At 37.1% G+C, this 21,889-nt stretch overlaps 1 protein-coding gene across 2 annotated transcripts in view; it reads left to right on the top strand.

The window, feature by feature from the left end:
- The window catches only part of SELENOF (selenoprotein F), a 59,422-nt gene extending 38,243 nt beyond the window's left edge, over positions 1-21,179 (top strand). Inside the window, exons 4-5 of one of the 2 annotated variants that reach the window (XM_043575499.1) lie at positions 17,929-17,978; positions 20,308-21,179. In XM_043575499.1, coding sequence (XP_043431434.1) covers positions 17,929-17,978; positions 20,308-20,439 — 182 coding nt within the window. In that variant the 3' untranslated portion in view covers positions 20,440-21,179. The remainder of the gene's footprint in view (positions 1-17,928; positions 17,979-20,307) is intronic. The other variant, XM_043575500.1, reaches the window with a different exon arrangement.
- The last annotated feature ends 710 nt before the right edge of the window (positions 21,180-21,889 follow it).

Below are 21,889 nucleotides of genomic sequence, written 5' to 3'. Positions count from 1 at the left end.
CTCTTTTTTTCTTGATGAGTATGGCTAAAGGTTTGTAAATTTTGTTTCTTTCCAGAGATCCCACTCTTGGTTTCGTGTGATCTTTTTTGTTGTGTTTTTAATCTCTATTTATTCCTGCTCTAATCTTGATTTTTTTTTTTTCTTCTAACCTTTTGTTTTTCTTTTTGTACTTGAGATGTAAGGTTAGACTGTTTGAGGCTTTTATTGTCTTCTTTACACGTCAGCCTATATTGCTATAAAGTTTCCTCTTAGTGGGCTCCTGGGTGGCTTAGTCATTAAGCATCTGACTTGTCATGATCTCATAGTTCATGAGCTCGAACCCCACTTTCTCTCTCTCCCTCTCTCCCCCCACTCCCCCGTTCTCTGTCTCTTTGCCCCTCCTGGGATTTTCTTTGTGTCCCTCACTCACTTGCACCCTCTCTCTCTCAGAAAAAAAATAATAAATAAAAATTTCCCTCTTAGAATTGCTTTTGCTGCAGCCCACAGATTTTGAACCATTATGTTTTCCTTTTCATTTGTCTTTATTTTTTTTTTTATTTCCTCTTTGCTTTCTTCATTGATCCATTGGTTATTTAGAAGCATGTCACTTAGCCTCCATGTGTTTGTGTGTTTTTAGTTTTTTGGTGTATGATTTATTTCTAGCTTCCTTGTGATTGGAAAAGATGTGTGATATGTTTTCAATCTTAAATAAATGGAGACTTGTTTTGTGGCCTAATGTGATATATCCTGGAGAATGTTTCATGTGCACTTGAATGTGTATTCTGTTTGTGAATGGAATGTTCTGTAGATATGTTAAACTCATCCAGTCTAATATGTCCTTCAAAGATGCTTTTTCCTTATTGATTTTCTGCCTGGATGATCTACCCATTTATGTAATTGGGGTGTTAAAGTCTCCTACTCTTACTGTATTACTGTCAGTCTCTCCTTTTATTTGCTTTATTATTGTCAGTCTCTCCTAATATTTGCTTTATGTATTTAGGTGCTCCATTGCTGGGTGCATAGATATTTATAATTGTTAGGTCCTCTTATTGGATTGATTCTTTTATCATTATGTAATATCCATCTTTGTTTCTTGTTAGAGTCTTTGTTTGATAGTCTATTTTGTCTGATAAAAATAGTCTATTTTGTCTGATAAAAATGTTGCTACCCAGGCTTTTATTTTCCCCACTTGATTTGCATGGAATATCTTTTTCCATCCCTTCACATTCAGTCTGTATGTGTGTTTAGATGTGAAGTGAGGTCTTGTCAGTGGCATATTGATGGGTCTTGGTTTTTGTTTTGTTTTGTTTCTATCCATTTTGCCACCCTAGGTCTTTAGATTGGAGCATTTAGTCCATTTACATTTAAAGTAGTTATAGGTAGCTATGTACTTGTCATTTTATTGTGTTTTTGGTTTTTATAGTTCTTCTCTGTTTCTTACCTTGCTCTCTGATGAATTATTATCTATAGTGTTTTGCTTGGCTTTCTTTCTCTTTATTTTTTGTGTATCTGTTTTGGGTTTGGGGTTTGTAGTTACAATGAGGTTCATATATAATATCCTAAGTTTATAGCAGTCTGTATTCATTTCTTTATTGTTTTTTGTTTTGTTTTTACTTTTTAATTAAGGCCTTTTCCACTTAAGTCCCTTTAACATTTCTTGTAAGTCTGATGTAGTACTGATAAACTCCTTTAATTTTGCTTGGGAAGTTCTTGGTCTTTGCTTCAATTCTGAATGATAATTTTACCATATCGAATATTCTTGGTGGTAGGTTGTGGGTGGGGTGGTTTTCTTGTTTTCCCTCTCCGGACTTTGATTATATCATGCCACTGCTTTCTGGCCTGTAGTGTTTCTGCTGAAAATTCAGCTGATAGCTTTATGGAGTTTCCCTTGTATGTAATTTTTCACTTTCTTGCTGCTTTAATGTTTTTCCCTTATCTTAAACCTTTGACATTTTTATTATTCTGTGTCCTGGTGTGGATCTCCTTAGGTTCATCTTGTTTTGAACTCTCTGTGCTTCCTGAACCTGAATGTCTGTTTCCTTCCCTATGTTAGGGAAGTTTTCAGCTATTATTTCTTAAGTTTTCTGCTCTTTTTCTCTCTCCTTCTAGGACCCTTGTAATGCAAATGTTTGCTGCAAACAGTTCCTGTTATCAAAGATATCCCTTAATATCATCATTTTTTTTTTAGTTTTATTTATTTTTTTATTATTTTTCATTTTTAAAAAAAAATTTTTAATGTTTATTTATTTTTGAGAGAGAGACAGAGTGTGAGCAAGGGAGGGGCAGAGAGAGAGACACACACACACACAGAATCCGAAGCAGGCTCCAGGCTCTGAGCTGTCAGCACAGAGCGCAAACCAGGTCTCAAACCCATGAACCGTGAGATCATGACCTGAGCCGAAGTCGGATGCTTTACCAACTGAGCCACCCAAGCGCCCCTTAAGTTTTATTTATTTAAGTAATCTCTACACCCAACATGAGGCCTGAACTCACGACCCCAAGATCAAGAGTCATACTCTTTTCAGACTGAGCCAGCCAGGCACCACTCTATGCATTTTTAAAATTCTTTTTTGGGGCACCTGAGTGGCTCAGTCGGTTAAACATCCCACTTCAGCTCAGGTCATGATCTCATGGTCTGTCGGTTCGAGCCCTGCATCAGGCTCTGTGCTGACAGCTCAGACCTTCGAGTCTGCTTCAGATTCTGTGTCTTCTTCTCTCTCTGCCTCTCCCTCTCCCTCCCTCCCTCCCTCCCTCCCTCCCTCTCTCTCTCTCTCTCTCAAAAATAAACATTAAAAAATAATAATAATTTCAAAAAATAAAATTTTTTTCATTTTGCTATTGAGCTCAGTTGCTTTCTGTAGCAGTTAAGGTCTTCCAGATCACTAAACCATTCTTCTGCATCTGCCAACCTACTGTTGATGCCTCCTAATGTATTTTTCATTTCAGTTATTGTATTCTTCAACTCTAATTGGTTCTTACATTTTCTCCTTTTTGAAGTTCTCACTTCTTCCATTCTTCTCTTCAATCCAGTAAGCATCTTTATGATTAAACTCTGTCAGCCACAAGGCTTGTCTGTGTTTCATTTAGTTCTTTTCCTGATGTTCTGTCTTATTCTTTCATTGGGAGCATATTCTTCTGTCTCTCCACTTTGCTTTACTTTCTGTGCTTGTTTCTGTGGATTAGGCAGAACAACTACTTCTTAACTTGCAAGAACAGTCTTGTGTATTGTCGTCCCCTGTGTAGACTGTGAAGCTGATCAAATGCATGCTGAGGTGTCCTGGGGCCCTCCAGAGGGTGCCCTGGCAAAGCAGCTTGATTCAAGGTGGGGCATGTGCCTGGGGGTCCCATGGTATTCTGTGTACATGGCATTTTGGTAAGACATCTGTAGGTGAAGTGGGTGTGGTCAAGGTGGTCCTGGAGCTCTCTGTGTAGAGGGTGCCCTGGAAGGAGATCTGAAACCACAGTGGGTGTTGGTTGTTGCTATCCCAGGGCTCTCCAGGTAGAAAGTATCCTGGTAAGACAGCTGAAGCTGAAGCGGGTGTAAGCCAGGGTGTCCCAGAATGTTCAGTGAAGGGGTGTCCTGGCAGAGGACTGGATCTGGGCCAGCATGCGCTGGGGGTTCCAAGAGCTGAAGCAGGTGAGAGCCAGGAGTCCCTAGTGCACTGTGTGCTCAGGGTGCCCTAGGAAGCCATTTGAAGCCAAAGAGGTTGTGGGCCCAGAGTGCTGCATCACCTTGGCACAACTGCTAGATCTATAGTGAGCACCAGCTAGGGGTGTCCCAGAGTGCACTGTGCTAGAGCTGCTTGGTGGGGTGGTTGGGGCTGATGTGGGCTCTGGGGCTCACTGAAGCAGCAGGCTGGTTAGGGTACCTGGACCCTCTTCCCATCCAAGCTATCCAAGTTGAAGGAGAACATAAACCATGGTACTGCCCAGCCCCTCCAGCCTGGAGAGAGTACCAGCAGCAATCCCACCATTTGGCAGTGTTCTAGTGCTGGATCTTGAAATTCTGGTAAACTTTTAAACCCATTTTTTGTCTACACCCCAGGGTTTCTGTGGCTGGTGTGGGATGGGAACCCTGGTCTTGTTTGCACTGTCACAGTGGAAAGGGAATGTAAACCATGGCGCTCACCCCCTCTTTTGACCCAGACAAAGTTCCAGCAGCTTCCTCACTGTTTGGCAAGGTTCTGGAGCTAGTTCCTTGAAGTTCTAGTTGCTGTTTTAAACCTTGGCTCTTTTTCTGTGCCTCAAGGGATCCGGGGCTACCGTGGGCTAGGGGCCAGTGCAGCAGGCTTTCCACAGGGCAGATGAATCTACTTAACCCTCAGTACTATCCCTCCCGACTGTAGTTCCTTAGTGTCTCTTCTCCTGCCATTCTCTATGTGGTCTCTATCTTGTGTTGTGCAGAAGCTGTTCTTTTCAGCCCTCAGTTCTTTTTGTTGTGTCCATGGCCATGGTGAAGGTGAGTTCAGGATCTTCCTGAGTCACCATCTTGGGCCAGAACTCTTCCTGTACCATATTTACTTTATCCATTCATTTATCAGTGGACACTTGGGTGGCTTCCACATCTAGGCTATGATAAGTAACGTTGCAGTAAACAAAGAGAGTGCATATATATCTTTTCAAAATAGTGTTTTGTTTCTTTGAGTAAATACCCTGTAGTGGAATAACTGGATCATATGGTGTTTCTGTTTAATTTTTTGAGGAAGCTCCATACTGTTTTCCCATCAGCAGTGCATGAGTGGAAAGTTCCCTTTTCTTCACATCATAGCCAACAGTTATTTCTTACCGTTTTCATATTAGGCACTCTGGTGTGAGGTGATGTCATTATGGATTTGATTTGCATTTCCCTCGTGATTAGTGATATTCAGCATCTTTTATGTGTGTTTGCCCTGCATATGTCTTCTTTGGCAAAATGCCTGTTTAGGTCTTCTGCCCATTTTTTAATCAGATTGTTTGATTTTTGGTGTTGAGTAGTGTAATTGCTTTATGTAATTTGGATAGTAACCCCTTCTCATGTATGTCATTTGCAGATCTCCTGTTCAGTAGGTTGCCCTTTTGTAGATAGTTTTCTATGCTGTGCAAAGACTTTTTGTTTTAGTGTAGTCCTAACAATTTATTTTTCTTTCCTTCACCTGAGGAGACATTTCCATAAATATGTTGCTAAGGCCAATATCTGAGAGATTATAGTCAGTGTTTTCTTTTAGGAGTTTAATGATTTTGGGTCTCACATTTAGGTCCTTAGTCCATTTTGAGTTTGTCCCTATGAATGGTGTAAGAAACTGGTCCAGTTTATTAATTCTTTTGCATATACGTGTCTAGTTTTCCCAGTACCATTGATTGAAGATACTTTTCCCATTGTATGTTTTGCCTCCTTTGTTATAGATTAATTCACTGTGTAAGCATGGGTTTATTTCTGGGTTCTCCTGTTCCATGATCTATGTGTCTGTTTTTGTGCCAGTACCATACTGTTTTGATTACTAACAGCTTTATCTTGAAATCTGGGATAGTGTTACCTCTAGCTTTGTTTTTCCTTCTGAAGATTGCTTTGGCTATTAAAGGTCTGTTACGGTTCTGAAAATTTTAGGATTATTTGTTCTAATTCTGTGAAAAATACTATTGGTATTTAATAGGGATTCCATTGAATCTATAGATTGTTTTGGGTAGTATGGACATTTTTAACAATAGTAATTCTTCCAAGTTTCTAGAGCACAAAATATCTTTCCATGTGTTTTTGTCATGTTCAGTTTCTTTCATCAGTGTCCTATAGTTTTCAGAATACAATATAGGTGTTTCACTTCAGTGGTTAAATTATTCCTAGGTATTTTATTATTTTTGGTTCAATTTAAATGGGATTGTTTTCTTAATTTCTCTTTCTGTGTATTAATTTTGTATCCTGAAAGTTTGCTGAATTTATCTGTTCAAATTGTTTTGGGTAGTCTTTAGTGTTTTTTGTTTTGTTTTGTTTTTAATGTTTGTTAATTTTTGAGAGCGCGTGCGCGCGCTCTCTCGCCTGAGTGGGGGAGGAGCAGAGGGAGGGAGACACAGAATCAGAAGCAGGTTCCAGGCTCAGAGCTGTCAGCACAGAGCTCAACGCGGGGCTTCAACTCACAAACCAGGAGATCATGACCTGAGTCGAAGTCAGACGCTTAACCACCTGAGCCACCCAGGCGCCCCAGTCTTTAGTGTTTTCTATATAAAGTATCATGCCAGGACACCTGCATGGCTCAGCATCCACCTCTTGATTTTGGCTCAGGTCATGAGATCAAGCCCCGGGTTAGGCGCTGCCCTGAGCATGGAGTCTGTTTATGATTCTCTCTCTCTCCCTCTTCTTCTACCCTTCCCCCACTCATGCATTCTCTCTCTCTTTCAAAAGAAAATTTTTATTAAATAAGGTATCATGTCATCTGCAGATAGTGACAGTTTTACTTCTTTATGAATTTGGTTGCCGTCCATTTTCTGGCCTGATTGCTACAGCTATGACTTCCAGTACTATGTTGAGTGAAAGTTGTGAGTGTGGACATCCTTGTCTTGATCTTAGAGTAAAAACTTTTAGTGTTTCACCATTGAGTGTGATGTTAGCTGTGACTTTTTCATATATGGCCTATATTATGTTGAACTGTTTTCCCTCTAAAACCCACTTTGTTTTGAGTTTGTATCATGAATGGATGTGGAATTTTGTCAAATGCCTTTTCTGCATCTATTGAGAAGATCACAAGGTTTGTATCCTTCTTACTAATTTGATATATCACATTGATTTGCGAAAATTGAGCCACTCTTGCATCCTTAGAACAAATCCCATTTGATCATAATGAGTGATCCTTTTAATGTATTGTTGCATGTGGTTTACTAATATTTTGGTGGGGATATTTGCATCTGTGTTCATCAGGAATATGAGCCTGTAGTTTCCTTGTTTCATGTGAGGGCAGTGCTGGCCTCAGAATATACAGTATTTGGAAGCTTTCCTTCCTCCTCTATTTTTTGGCAACGTTTGAGAATAGGTATTAAATCTTCCTTACATGTTTGATAGAATTCACTTGTGAATCCATCTGGTTCTGGACTTTTTTGTTGTTCATTGGGTGTTTTTAGATTATTCAGTCTCATCACACATGATTGGTCCTTTAAAATACATACTCTCTTTTCTCCCTGATTCTATTTTGGAACATTGTGTGTTGCTGGGAAGTTAGTTATTTTTCATAATATTCTCTTACAATTCTTTGTATTTCTGTGGTGTCAGTTGTTTTTTGTCCTTTATTTATAAATTTTACTTGAGTCCTCTCTTTCTTGATGAGTCTGGCTAAAGGTTTGTTAATTTTATTTATCTTTTCAGAGAACCAGCTTTTGGTTTCATTGGTGTTTTTTGTTTTTTGTTTTCTATTGTTTTCATGTTTTGTTTTGTTTTTTTAATTTTTTTTTTTCAACGTTTATTTATTTATTTGGGACAGAGAAAGACAGAGTATGAACGGGGGAGGGGCAGAGAGAGAGGGAGACACAGAATCGGAAACAGGCTCCAGGCTCTGAGCCATCAGCCCAGAGCCTGACGCGGGGCTCGAACTCCCGGACCGCGAGATCGTGACCTGGCTGAAGTCGGACGCTTAACCAACTGCGCCACCCAGGCGCCCCTGTTTTCATGTTTCTATCTCATGTATTTCTACTCTAACCTTTATTCCCCTTCACGGACTTTGGGCTTTGTATGTTCCTCTTTCTCTAGTTCCTTTAGGTGTAATGTTAGGCTTTTCGAGATTTTTTCTTGTTTCTTGAGGTAGGCCTATATCTCTAAATTTCCCACTGAGTACGGCTTTTGCTCGATCCCAAAGATTTTGGACCGTTGTTTCCATTTTTCTTTGTCTCCGTGTATTTTTTTATTTCCTGGATTTTTTTTTTTTTTTTTAGTTGACCCATTGGTTGTTTAATAGCATGTTTTTTAACCTCCATGTATTTTTCTTTTTCAAGTTTTTTTTCTTGTAGTTCATTTCTAGTTTCATTCCTTTATTGTCAGAAAAGATTCAGGATATGATTTCAGACTTCTAAAATTATTTAAACCTGTTTGTGGCCTAAGATGATCCGCCTGGAGAATGTACCATGTGCACTTGAATGTATATTCTGCAGTTTTGAGGTGGAATATTCTGTGTATATTTGTTAGGTCTATCTGGTCTAATGTGTCATTCAAAGCCACTTTTTCCTTGTTGATTTTATGTCCAAATGTTTATGAATTGATATAAGTGGGGTGTTTAAGTCACCTATCGTATTATTACCAATTTCTTACTTTATGCCTGTTAATATTTGTTTTATGTATTTAGGTGCTCCTATTTTGGGTGCAGAGATATTTGTAATTCTTAAATTCTCTTGTTGAAGTGATTATTTTATCATTATGTAATTCCCTTTGTCTCTTGCTGCAGTCTTTGACAAACGTATTGCTACCCCGACTTTTTTTTCCCCTTGCATTTGCATGGAATATCTTTACTCTTACCTTCACTTTCACTCTGTGTGTCCTTAGGCCTGAAGAGTCTCTTGTAAACCACATATAGATCAGTCTTTCCCCCCCCCCTCCGCCCCCCCCATTCAGTCACCCTGTGTCTTTTGATTGGAGCATTTAATCCATTTACATTTAAATTAATTATTCATAGGTATGTATTTTCATTTGTTAATTGCTTTGTGTTTTGTAGTTCTCTGTTCTTCTCTGTCGCTTTTTGGTTTAATGGCTTTAGTGTTATGCTTGGATTCCTTTTTATTTTTTATGTATATCAGATTTATTTTTAGTTACCATTGGGTTCATATGTAACATTCTCTGTATAGCATTCTGTGTAAAGTTGATGACCACTTATATTTGAACATGTGCTCAAAAGCATTCAAAAGTACTAAAAGCACTGTTTTTAACCTCCCTTTCCACATTTCGTGTGTATGATTTCATATTTTACGTCTTTTTGTGTATCCCTTGACTAATTTTTTTTAACATTTATTTATATTTGAGAGTAAGAGCACGAGTTGGGGAGGGAGAAGGACAGAGGGTCCAAAGCAGGCTTTGTCTTGATAGAGAACCCGATGTGGATGTGACGCACCAACTCACGAACCACAAGATCATGACCTGAACCAAAGTTGGATGTTATCTGACTGAGCCACCCAGACACCCTTCCCTTGACTAATTTTTGTAGATGTAATTGATTTTACTACTTCTGTGTTTTAATCTCCATACTGGCTTTAAAGTATTTAATCTACTACCTTTACTATATGTTTGCTTTTACCTTTGAGAATTTTTCCTTTCCTAGTTTTCTCATTGTGGCCTTTTCTTTCTGCTTAAGGAAATCTCTTTATCATTTTTTGTGAGACTAGTTAACTGGTGATGAACTCCTTTAACTTTTGTCTGGGAAACTATTTGTTTCTAAATGATAACCTTACTGCCTATTCTTGATTGAAGGTTTTTCCCTTTCAGTACGTTGAGTATATCATGCCACTTCCTTCGGGCCTCAAATTTTCTTGTGAAAAATGGGATTTCCCTGATCGTAACTGTTTTCTAAGATTCTCTCTTTATCTTTAGTCTTTGATACTTTAGTTATTATAGGTCTTGGTGCAGACCTCCTTAGATTTACCTTGTTAGGGGCTCTGCATGCTTCGTGGATCTGGCTGTTTCTTTCCTTTCCCAGGTTAGGGAAGTTTTCAACTATAATTTTTTTTTAAGAAGTTTTCTGACCCCTTGTTTTTTTTTTTCTTTTTCTGGGATCCCTATAATATGAATGTGTTACAGTGGATGACAGTGCAAATTTCCTTTAACCAGTTCTCATTTCTTATTCTTTTTGATGTTCAGTTTGGTTGCTTTCCATTACCTTGTCTTCCTGATTACTGATCCATTCTTCTTCATTCTGTTATCTGTTGATTCCTTCTAGTGTATTTTTCATTTTAGTTATTGAATTCTTCGATTCTGACTGGTTTTTATATTTTCCTATTTGTTGAAGTTCTCACTGTGTTCGTCTACTCTTCTCAAGTAGTATCTTTATGAGCATTACTTTAAAGCTTCATCAGACATATTGTTTATTTGTTTCATTTAGCTCTTTCACTGTGATTTTTGTTCTGTTCTTTCATTTAGGACATATGCCTCGGTCTCCTCATTTTGTCTTACTCTGTATTTGTGTATATTAGGTATGTCAGCTATAGCTTTTGGTCTTGGAAAGCAGTAACCTTGTGTAGAAGTGGTTTTGCAGTGTCCTATGGTGCAGTCCATTCTTTTCACCAGAATCAGGTGCTCCATGGGTGTCCCCTCTGTGGCCTGCATGTGCTCTCCTTATTATGGTTGCGCTGTGATTGCCTTCCATTCAGCTGATCGCAGTCACCCACTTTGCCCACTGTGGGCACACCGGAACAGGATTTGTTCCCTGTGCTATTAGAGGTCCCGCTATAGCTGATGTGGCCTCATTGGTGGGTGGGGCCAGCAGTCATCCTACTTGTGTGCAGTTAGCCTCTCTGCCACAGCTACAAGCACACTGAAGAACAGGGCTTCCTGCCTGTTCAACTACTAAGAGGCTCAGCTTCATGAACTACAGGCATGCTGGTGTGAGGGATTATCTCTCCCCTTCCCCAGCATAGGAGTCACTTTGGAGTGGCCCTGTCGACCTAATGATTTATCACTTGTGGTAGCATAACTAATAATGACAATTCCTTCTGAAGCATGAGTCTTACAATGTTAAACGTATCTGTGTCTCAAAAAAAAATCAATTTTCCCAAATTTTGCAGGTCTCGGCAGACTTGTTGTGAAAAGTTAAATAAAAATTTTCAGCTTTACCAGCAACAAGTTCTCTTGCTACAACTATTGAACTCTTTTGTAGTATGGAAACAGCCATACTACAGTATTTAAATAAGTGTGGCTTTGTTCCAGTAAAACTGTATTTATTAAAGCAACAGGCTAGACTTTGGCCCTCAGACCATAGTTTGCCAGTTCCGTATTAGAATCAGAAACCTTTAGGGGCACCTGGGTGGCTCAGTCAGTTGAGCGTCCTGTTGATTTCAGCTCAGGTCATGATCTCGTGGTTCATGAGTTTGAGCCCTGTGTTGGGCTCCATGGTGGCAGTGTGGAGCCTGCTTGGGATCGTCTCTCTGCTTCTCTCTCTCACTCTCAAAATTAATTAATTAATTTTTTAGAAAAAGGATATACCTTTGGAGGCAGAAAAAAATTTGAAGTAATACAGAACTGAGATAGGACATAGGCTTTCACTTCTCATACTAACTGTGATTGATTGGTATTGATGGCTAGGATTATGGTGCTACGTTGGAGTTTTGCTAGCAGTATCATTCTTTAGTATTAGCTTCATCAGTTTTTCTCATTTCTAAAATGGGTAATAGATGGTATAAAATTATAATACCTATATAATAAGATTGTTTTGAGGATTAAGTATCACTGTGTGGCACCAACAAATACAGAGTAAACCATTCACTAATTCTGTGAGTACTTAACTGAGTGCTTACTGTGTGTCAAGCACTATTTCAGTACTGAGGATATTAAATGGTAGGTATTGTCTTAACTCCAGCATTTGAAACTCTTTTCCTTTCATTTGTTTGAATTTCTTACCTCCTAGTTTTTCCTACATCTAACAGCCTTTCCATTCTTCTCTGGCATCTCATCTACCACCCACCTTTCAAATACTAGTTGCAGTCAAGGTCTAACTTTGTATTTTCTTACTCCCTTGAATGTCCCACTCCCTCAGTTCCAATTACAGTATTTACCTAATGACTCCTAATCTGTATTTTTAGGTCACATCTTTCTGCTGTTACAAATCACATTTTTAAAAAAAATTTTAAATGCTTATTTTTGAGAGAAACAGCACAAGCGGGAAGGGGCAGAGAGAGAGAGAGAGAGGCACAGAATTGGAAGCAGCCTGCAGGCTCTGAGCTGTTAACACAGAGCCCAAGGCGGGGGGGGGGGGGGGGGGGGGGGGGGGGGAGGGCCTCAAACCCACAAGTCATGACCTGAGCCGAAGTTCGATGTGTGACCAACTGAGCCACCCAGGTGCCTCAGAGATCACATTTCTGACTGCAAGTGAACAATTTTGTTTGTATGATCTCATGGGTACCTTAAGCCTATTTACATATGAATCATCAGATCTTGTTAAATGCAGAATGTATATTTGGGGTGGATCCTGAGATTCTTCTTGCTAATATCCTACAGGCTGCAGGCCACATTTTAAAAAAAAATTTTTTTTAATGTTTATTTATTTTTGAGAGAGACAGAGACAGAGTGTGAGCAAGGCAGGGGCAGAGAGAAAGGGAGACCGAATCCGGAACAGGCTCCAGGCTCTGAGCTGTCAGCACAGCCGAAGTCAGGTGCCCCTGCAGCCCACATTTTTGGTAAAAAGGCCTTAAACCCAGCATGTCCAAAAACTGAATTAATCCTCTTCTGAAAGTATAGTATCTTCTGTCCTCTTTCTACAGATGTCAGTATCACCAAGCAAAAGCATAAAATAATCATGATTAACCTTTCTTTCACTTCTTTTACACGTTATATGCAGTTAATCACCAAATTGTCTCTTCTCCTCAAGAACTTTCAAATCTCACTCCCTTGGCCTTCTCTAGGAATTTAATCAAGACTTTGGCATCTTTCTCCAGAAGGATTAGTTACTTGTTATCTGGTCTAGGTATCACTGTTCCCTTTTCTTTCTTCTATTGCATCTTCTACACAACTACCAAAAAGACCTTTCCCATTAGACATATTTGGTTTCTGTGGCCCTCTTGCCTAAAAGCCTTTATAGTTTACCGATCACATACAGAATAAATGTCAAACTCCATAATATCATGTAGAAGACCCATCACAACGTGCTTTCTCTTTTCTAGTTCATGTCTCTAGTTCTTTGCAGTTCTTTGAACTCTGACCTCTTAAGTCTTTGCACACACTGCATGTTTCTCCTGACTTAGGCCCCTTCTCAGTTCTTCTGGCCAACTGCTCTTCGTTCAAACATTGTTTTTGTGCGGCCTTTAGACAAAATTTTTCACTCCTTTATCTTCCACAGTTTCCATTATTTAATTTTATAATGTATTTATTTGCTTTGTTGGTCTTTTGCCTCTACCAAACTAGCAACTCCTTAAAGCACAGAATTTTAATGTTTTTGGTCATTAATATGCCCAGAATCTATCTAATACTGTTCCTCGTATTAAGAAGAATTCAAATATTTATTGAGTGGATGAATGGATTTATGAAACTTACCTAATTTAAGGGTGCCCCACTTTTGACAGGTGGAATTCGAGTGAAAAGCTTGTGTGTACATTGGCTGATATATTTCTGATGAATTTATAGTCTTCAAACATTCTTTTTCTGACTTTATCATTCTGTACTAAGAAGTCATATATTTAGTTTGTCTTCATTATTGTACCTCCAGTCTCCCCAAGTTCTTTCAATTATTTAAGTTGCTCTTCTCTGGATATTTTTAAGTGCTTTTAAATTGTTTCGTTGGTGGAAATGCAAGCTGGTGCAGCCATTCTGGAAAACAGTATGGAGGTTCCTCAAAAAACTAAAAATAGAACTACCCTATGACCCAGCAATTGCACTACTAGGCATTTATCCAAGGGATACAGGTGTGCTGTTTCGAAGGGACACATGCACCCCCATGTTTATAGCAGCACTATCAACAATAGCCAAAGTATGGAAAGAGCCCAAATGTCCATATATATGTATGTATACACACACACATACATACATACACACACACACACACACACACACACACACACAGTGGAGTATTACCCGGCAATCAAAAGGAATGAAATTTTGCTGTTTGCAACTACGTGGATGGAACTGGAGGTTATTATGCTAAGTGAAATTAGTCAGAGAAAGACAAAAATCTTATGACTTCACTCATATGAGGACTTTAAGAGACAAAACAAATGAAGATAAGGTAAGGGAAACAAAAGTAATATAAAAACAGGAAGGGGAACAAAATGTAAAAGGCTCTTAAATATGGAGAACAAACAGAGGGTTACTGGGGGGGTTGTGGGAGGAGGGATGGGCTAAATAGGTAAGGGGCACTAAGGAATCTATTACTGAAATCATTGTTGCACTATATGCTAACTAATTTGGATGTAAATTTAAAAAAATAAAACAAATTAAAAAAACATTGTCTTGTTGGGAGGACCCACATGACTCCTAATTCTACACTCCAGATGGTTTGTATACAATAGTATCTTTTCTTTATTTTAGATACACTCTTTTAAGTACCCAGAAGCTGTCTTGAGCAAAGTTGAGAATTCAGTTCTACAGTTTGTGGTTGTTGCTGTTGTTGTATTGTTGTTTCTGCATATGATGCAACATTTTTACTTAGAATACATTCTGATTCAAATAGTTGTTTTTACTAACAAGAAAACATCAAATTGTCATTCCTTATAATTTCATGTGATAGCCACAAGTTTTAACCATACTTGCTATACACCCTTATACTCAAATCTTAAAACCAGTACATTGTATGACTACTTGTGATGTGATCAAAAGCATATCATTACAGGTAGTCAAGTATATTATCTTTTTTCATTTATATTTTTACTTACTTTGGAACTACATTAATTCAAACATGTTTAGCTTCGAGACTGTCCTTCCTATTATCCCATCATCCTCAATTTTATCTTTTTTGAAACGAGGATAGATTTTTTTATTTTTGTTTATAGTTAACTCTCAAGAGTCTGAATTACAGGAGTTCTGCAAGTTTCCCAAGAAATAATGTATAGCACAGCTCAGCTCTTATTTTTACAGGGTTGCTGCATAAATGACATGCTGATAAGAATCTAGAGTGAAAAGCTAAAATATTTCATGTGTTGTCTAATCACTTCTGTATATTTGATCACTTTAAAGGATTATTCCCAAAACTGCCTTTATAACTGACAAATAAGTTGGCATAGGAACACTTTCTGGGGGTGCCTGAGTGGCTCAGTAGGTAGAGCATCCAACTCTGGATTTTTGGCTCAGGTCCTGGTCCCAGGACTGTAGGATCGAGCACCCTGTGGGGCTCTACTCAGAGCATGGAGCCTGCTTATACTGTCATATAGCCCATCCTAGTGCCATATGTACAGAAAAGTAGTCAAGTTTATCTGTTAAAAGATTACTTCACAGCTTGTAAAATGTGAGTTGCTACTACTGAGTATTTAACAGATATTCCCCTCATTGAAAATTAGGAGGCTTTATAGATCTGTGCTTAGCAAAGAGCAAAGAACTAGTGAAAATAGTCATTAGTGACATTAAATTTAAATTTGTTCATTTCAGCCTATTAAAAATCTATTGAATAAATGAATGAACATTATTAAATGCACTAGGCTCTATTAAATGGATACAAAAAATATATATAAGAATAGTCCTTTTCCCTAGGCACCTTGATTTCGTGTCCAGCTTGATTTCAGGTCAGGTCGTGATCTCATGGTTTGTGAGATCGAGCCCCATGCAGACTGCAGGGACTCTGCTTGGGATTCTCTCTCTCTGCCCCTCCCCTGCTCACACTCTGTCTCAAAATGAATAAATGAACTTTAAAAAAAACAACTTTAGAACAAAGAGTAGTCTTTTTCCCCAGAGAGATTTCTTAGGCAGTAGAGAACACACTTCAAGTTAAGCAGTGTTTTGCACAGGTGTGCATATAGCCTTTGCCAAAGGGATGGTATAAAATGCAACAGGATATCATGAGACCATTTTTGTTTGGGGATTCAGGAATCTGCAGAGTATTTGGACAAGGATGAAGTTGATAGAGAAGAAATCCTAATAAGCAGACTAATGACCAATTTTATTTTGAACTAAATTTTGTAGGGAAAATACAGATAAGGGTCTTTTCCGACAAGTTCTTAACCTTAAAAAGAAAAACTATTTACCGCTCTTCGTTTTATATACTTGCATTTAGGACAATAAAGGACCTTCGTAATGAAATGTGTATAGTGCTTGTTATTGCTAATTGTAAGTTTAAAAAGTAAGTTCTCAAAAGCATGTATATCACCATAAAATCTAAGAACTCTCAAGTATCTAAGTGAAACATCTCACTTGAACAATTGAACGTGATCATTACTAAAAAATTGATAAAATATAGACCCAAAAAAGGAAAAGCATTCATTTGAAACTTCTCCAAACCCTGTACTCCAGATATAACCCCCTATTAAAATAATAGTTAACATTTTTTTTAAATGGTTCTGTGTATTATACCAGGTATTTTATATATGCTGGGTTAATTTAAGATTTTGTATAGTGCTTCTGGCCTTTATTTACAAATATGAGTTTGCTTCTATGTCACTAAACAGATTAATTTTTAATGATTGGATGCATTCTATAATGTAGTCCATGTTATTAACATACTTATTAACCTGTAGTTTTTGTTACAAGTTTATAGTTTTTTCCCCCAAGTTTCTAGATTTGGTTAGCAGGACCTTATATATTATAGATCTTTGCATTACTGTACAATTATTTCCTCAGAATCAATACCTAGAAGGGGACTTTCACATTTAAAGAATATGTACATTTTAGGACTTCAGGTTCATTTTGTTAAATACCTGTCTGGAAATATGTGTCCTCATATTTCTCCCACAACTAACCCCCAGAAAAATCCTTCTCTCCACCCCCTCTCTAACCCTAAATGTGTTTAACTTTTGTCACTCTGAATGAGGCACTTCATTGTTTTGACATTTGATTTTTAGTGAGATTGAACATTTATTTCAAATGTTTATGACCATCTGTATATTTGTACATTACATGCTCCTGTCCCTAGCCCTTTTCTCCATCTAGTATGCATTTCTTAACTTAATAAGAACTCTTCCCTACATTACATGGTGGGCATTATTTTCCTAGGTATATTAGTGTTTTAATTTTGTTTCTAGTGGTGTCAGCTATCCTGAAGTTTTCATTTTTATAGAGGCATATCAATAAAGTATTTCCTTTATGGTCATGATTAGGAAAGGAATTTTATATTCCACATTCAAGTCATCTATTTTAAATACTATGGCAGTATTCTAAACTTGTAATGCTTCTCACAGTTGAAATTATTAGTGATTACTTATTTAGCGTCTTTCTTCCTCACCAGACTGTAAACTCCATAAGAGCAGGAATCATGTTTTGTATAGCTTTATCTCTGTTGTCTGGCATACAGTTAGATATGCAATAAATATTTGTTGAATGAACTGAAAATGTTAATCCATGTGGATTGAGATATATATGATAATAGAATAATACATAATAGATTATATAATAGATTATATTATATATCTTACATTAGATATAAGATCGAAAAACAGGTGCCTGTATCCATTTTTTTCCCCCAAATAGTTTGACAGTTTTCTCCAGTGTTTCGTTTTTGTTTGTTTGTTTCCCAGAGAGAGATCACAGGCACACGAGCAGGGGAGGGGCAGAGAGAGAATCCCAAGCAGGCTCTGTGCTGACAGCACAAGACAGGGCTCAATCTCATGAACCATGAGATTATGACCTGAGCCAAAATCAAGGGTGGGAGGCACCCCTCCAGTGTTTTGAATAATTCACACACACACACACACACACACAATCTTTCTCTCCTTCCCGCTCTGATTTGATAGTTTTACCATATTAAACAACTTATGCAGATATTTGAATTTCTCCAGATTTCATCATCTGTTTTACTATTCTAGTATTGGTATCACATAGTATGTTAATAGAACAAATTCTCCTCCCATATTTCACTTTTTCTAAACTACCCTGACTTCTTACACATTTACTCTTCTCACAGAACTTTACTGCCATTTTGTCAAGCCCTTAGAATCCCATTGGAATTTGGGATTTTGATTAGTTTGAAACAACACCTTAAAATATTTATTCTTCCCATTGAATAATATGCCTTTCCACTTATTTATGTATTTTAATTTCCTTAGTTTTTTTTTGTAGAAGATCTAATGTTTTATTGAGCTTATTTATACTTTTCGTATTAATCTTTGTAGCTAGCTTGAGTTTAGAAGTGAACAATTTGAATCTTTTTCTTTTTTCTTAAGCTTTCGTCAGGAGTGATAAACCCAAACTATTCAGAGGACTACAAATCAAGGTAAGAGGATTTTAATGGAATCCTTTTTTTTTTCCTTCAGTATTGTTTTCTGAATTAAAATATTTGAATAGTTTTAATACCTTAGAGCAATTTTAGGTTTGCAGAAAAACTGATCCAAAAGTACACTGCTCCTATATATACTCCCTCCCTACTCTCACCTTACTTCATCCCCACTTCCCTTATTAACATCTTACATTGATGTGGTATAATTGATGAACCAATATTGATACAGTATTCATAAATTCTGTAGTTTGTATTAGGGTTTATTTTTTATATTGTGTAGTTCTAGGAGTTTTGCCAAATATATATAATATCATGTATGTACCATTACAGTTTCCTACAGAATAGTTTCATTGCCCTAAAAATCTCCTATGCTGTACCTATTCATACCTCCTCCCTACCCCACCCCAAACCCTTGGTCACCCTTGGTGACCACTGATCTTACCACCTCTGTAGTTTTTTCATTTTCCAGAATGTCATATGGTTGGAATCATACAGTATGTAGCCTTTTCAGATTGGATCCCATATCTTCTTGTAGCTGGATAGCTCATTTCTTTTTGACAATAAATATTATTAATATTCTGTTGTACCATCATTTGTTTTTATATTCACCAATGGAAGAACATTTGGGTCACTTCCAATTTTTGGCAATTACAAATAAAGCCGCCATGCACATTTTTGTATTGACATAAATTTTCAACTTGTTTAATTACCTAGAAGCACAGTTGCTGGGTCACATAGTAAGCCTGTTTAGCTTTATAAGAAATCCCCAAACTGTCTTCTAAATTGGGTGTATCATGTTGCATTCCCACTAGTTAGGATGAGAATTTCTGTGACTCCACATCCTCACCAGCATCAAGTATAGTCAGTGCCTTGCATTTTAGCCATTCTAATAAGTACATAGTATTATCTCATAGCTTTAATTTGCAGTTCCCTAATTGAGCATCTTTTCATAAGCTTATTTGCCATCTATTTATCTTCTTTGGTATATCTGTTGATCTTTAGCCTACATTTTAAAATTTTGTGATACATTAAGTTTATCATCTTAACTATAAAAATACAGTTCAGTAGTATTAAGTATATTCACCTTGTGCAACAAATCTGTAGAATTTTTTCATCTGGCAAAACAAACTCTATACCCATAAAACACTAATTCCCCCTCTCCTCCTCCCAGCCCTTGGCCAACCACCCTTCTACTTTGTTTATGTGATTTTCCCTACTTTAGATACCTTATAGGAGTTGAATCATGCAGTATTTGTCCTTTCATGGCTGACTTAATTCACTTAGCATCCAGGTTGAAGCATGCAACTGGATGTCTTTTTCTGCATCTACTGATGTATTTTTCCTATTTAGCCTATTGGGGACGATATATTATATCCATTGATTCTCAAATGTTGTGCCAGGCTTGTATACCTGGAATAAATCTAAATTGACCATGGCATGTAATTCCTTTATACATTGTTAGATTTGACAATATTTGGTTGAGGATTTTTACAACTACATTCTACATGTTTATCTCTTGTAGACTAAAATGAGGTTTTGAATAGTCAAATCTTTTACTTTGTAGATAATTAACCAAAAATGATTACATAGTATTGTTATTGATTCATTAACCTAGAGGGCCTATATTTCTGAACTCCACAAATGGGTTGAGAATATACCAAATGCTGGTAATCACATCAGAGCTTGTCTCCAGCTCTAGAGTTCACAATCTAGAAAAACTAAAGCATAAATTGCTGAAAGGTCTAAGAGCTGCTTTCATCATCACTGCTACATCTTTAGTTATGTAGTTCTACTTAATTTAGCAATGAAGATTGATTTTGAAATGAATTGGGATATGTTTGTTGATGGTGTTGATCACATTTAGCCAGAGTTAGAATTTCTCCATTCTGTCAAAATATTAGTCAACTAATTATAACAACAACAAAATCATTGGATTTCTTAAAGAAAATTTAAAATCCAATACAGAATTCTGATAATTTGTGTGCACAGCCTACTTCCAGCCATTCTCATTTGGAACTTGTCTGCCTCCTCTAAGTTTTAAGCTCATCTAGAGTTTAAGTGTATGCAATAAATATGTTACATTTAATCTTAAATCTCAAATGATCTTGCTACCGACAGGTGTTTTTCTTTTTAGAGGTAAATGTGATTTTCTTTTTTTTTCTTTTTTTTTTTTTTTTTTTGAAATCCCGGAAGACCTATTGTGATGTCCTGTAAGCCTTATTTTTATTGGGTTAACCTGATTGAATTGGTTTGGGTTTGGGTTGAGGCTGAGAAGCCTCTTCCAAGCAGATAATAATGATTCATTATTGTCCTTCTTTTTTTGTAGTATGTTCGTGGTTCAGACCCTGTATTAAAGCTTTTGGACGACAATGGGAACATTGCTGAAGAACTAAGCATCCTCAAGTGGAACACAGACAGTGTAGAGGAATTCCTGAGTGAAAAGTTGGAACGCATATAAATCTTGCTTCAATTTTGTCCTATCCTTTTGTGACTTTATCAAATGAAATATTACAGTACGTAGAGAATATTGTAGTTTTGCTTCCTTCTCTTTCTTTTTCCGTGAGGCATTAAACATCTAATTAACAGTTGAAGTGGCAGCACAGCTCACGTTACCCAGGGATTTGGCACGCTTAACAAAACTCGTTTTTAATAAAGTTCCATCCTCCTATAGTTGTTGGGACCACTAACAAAATGCTTTGTAATAGACCTGTGGTTAATTAGGCAAATGATGGTTTGTAATAATTGGTCCAGTTTTACAAAGGACAGATTTTTAAATCCGGGAGGTTAATAAGGGAGAGGATTGCTGTGCCTCATCCATGCACTGTGTGCTCTTTGAAAGTCATAACAAAAAACTACAAAGCAAATAAGATAGACTGAGCCTCAACAGATGCCTGATTCTCAGATTCTCTCATATTTTTGTAATACCCAGCTTTCCTTTGAATAGAAATGTTATAGTTTATAATGAATGTGTTGCGTTAAAACTTTATGGCTTCATTATTGTAAAACAGATTCAAGATCTACAGTAAGAGGGAAACATTCACAACGATTTGCATTAATGAAGACTACACAGAAAACCTTCATGAGGATTTGTGTGGATCTGATATTTAGCAAATTTTTGTGCTTTACCTTCTTACAGAAAAGCCAATTTAGAAATGATCGTTTTTAAGACCAAAATATAAATAAAGTTTCAAAAATCAATGAGAATTTGAAATTCTGATTTGTTCTTTCATGTCTAAAAAAATGATACATTTCTCAGTGTATTTTTTATGTTCTTTTCGTAGAAGCCCTCCCTTTTTTATCCAAATTATTAAAATGGCTACACTGCTTGAAACTTATAACTTATTGTGGGTAATGTTGCTTTATATTTGCAATTTTTTTATTTCTCTAAATTGCTTTCATCCGTGAACACATTTTTATTGATACCTTCTATAAGGAATATTTCAAAAGAATTTTTATGCACTATTAAAAATGATTTTTCTTGGGGCACCTGAGTGGCTCAATTGGTTAAGCTTTGGCTCAGGTCCTCATCTCACAGTTTGTGAATTCAAACTCCACATCAGGCTCTGGGCTGAGCATGGAGCCTGCTTGGGATTCTCTCTCCCCCTTTCGCTCCCCCATATCCACATGTGTGTGCACGCTCTCACAGAAATAAACATTCATTTTTAAAAGATGATTTTTGTTGCTTGACCCTCTGTTTGATGGTTCACTCAGAACAACATTCATCCAAATGAATTTAGGTCATTTAAACCTCTTACTAATTTATCAAATCGGTCTAATCTTATTATGTCAGCTTAATCTTAGGATAAATTGTTTTAATTTTTTTTTCAACATTTTTTATTTATTTTTGGGACAGAGAGAGACAGAGCATGAACGGGGGAGGGGCAGAGAGAGAGGGAGACACAGAATCG

Source organism: Prionailurus bengalensis, chromosome C1 (genome assembly GCF_016509475.1).
Source record: "Prionailurus bengalensis isolate Pbe53 chromosome C1, Fcat_Pben_1.1_paternal_pri, whole genome shotgun sequence".
In the NCBI taxonomy this organism is placed as follows: Eukaryota; Metazoa; Chordata; class Mammalia; order Carnivora; family Felidae; genus Prionailurus; species Prionailurus bengalensis.
The sequence above is the reverse complement of the archived record's forward strand: the minus strand, read 5'-3'. Positions and strand labels throughout refer to the sequence as shown.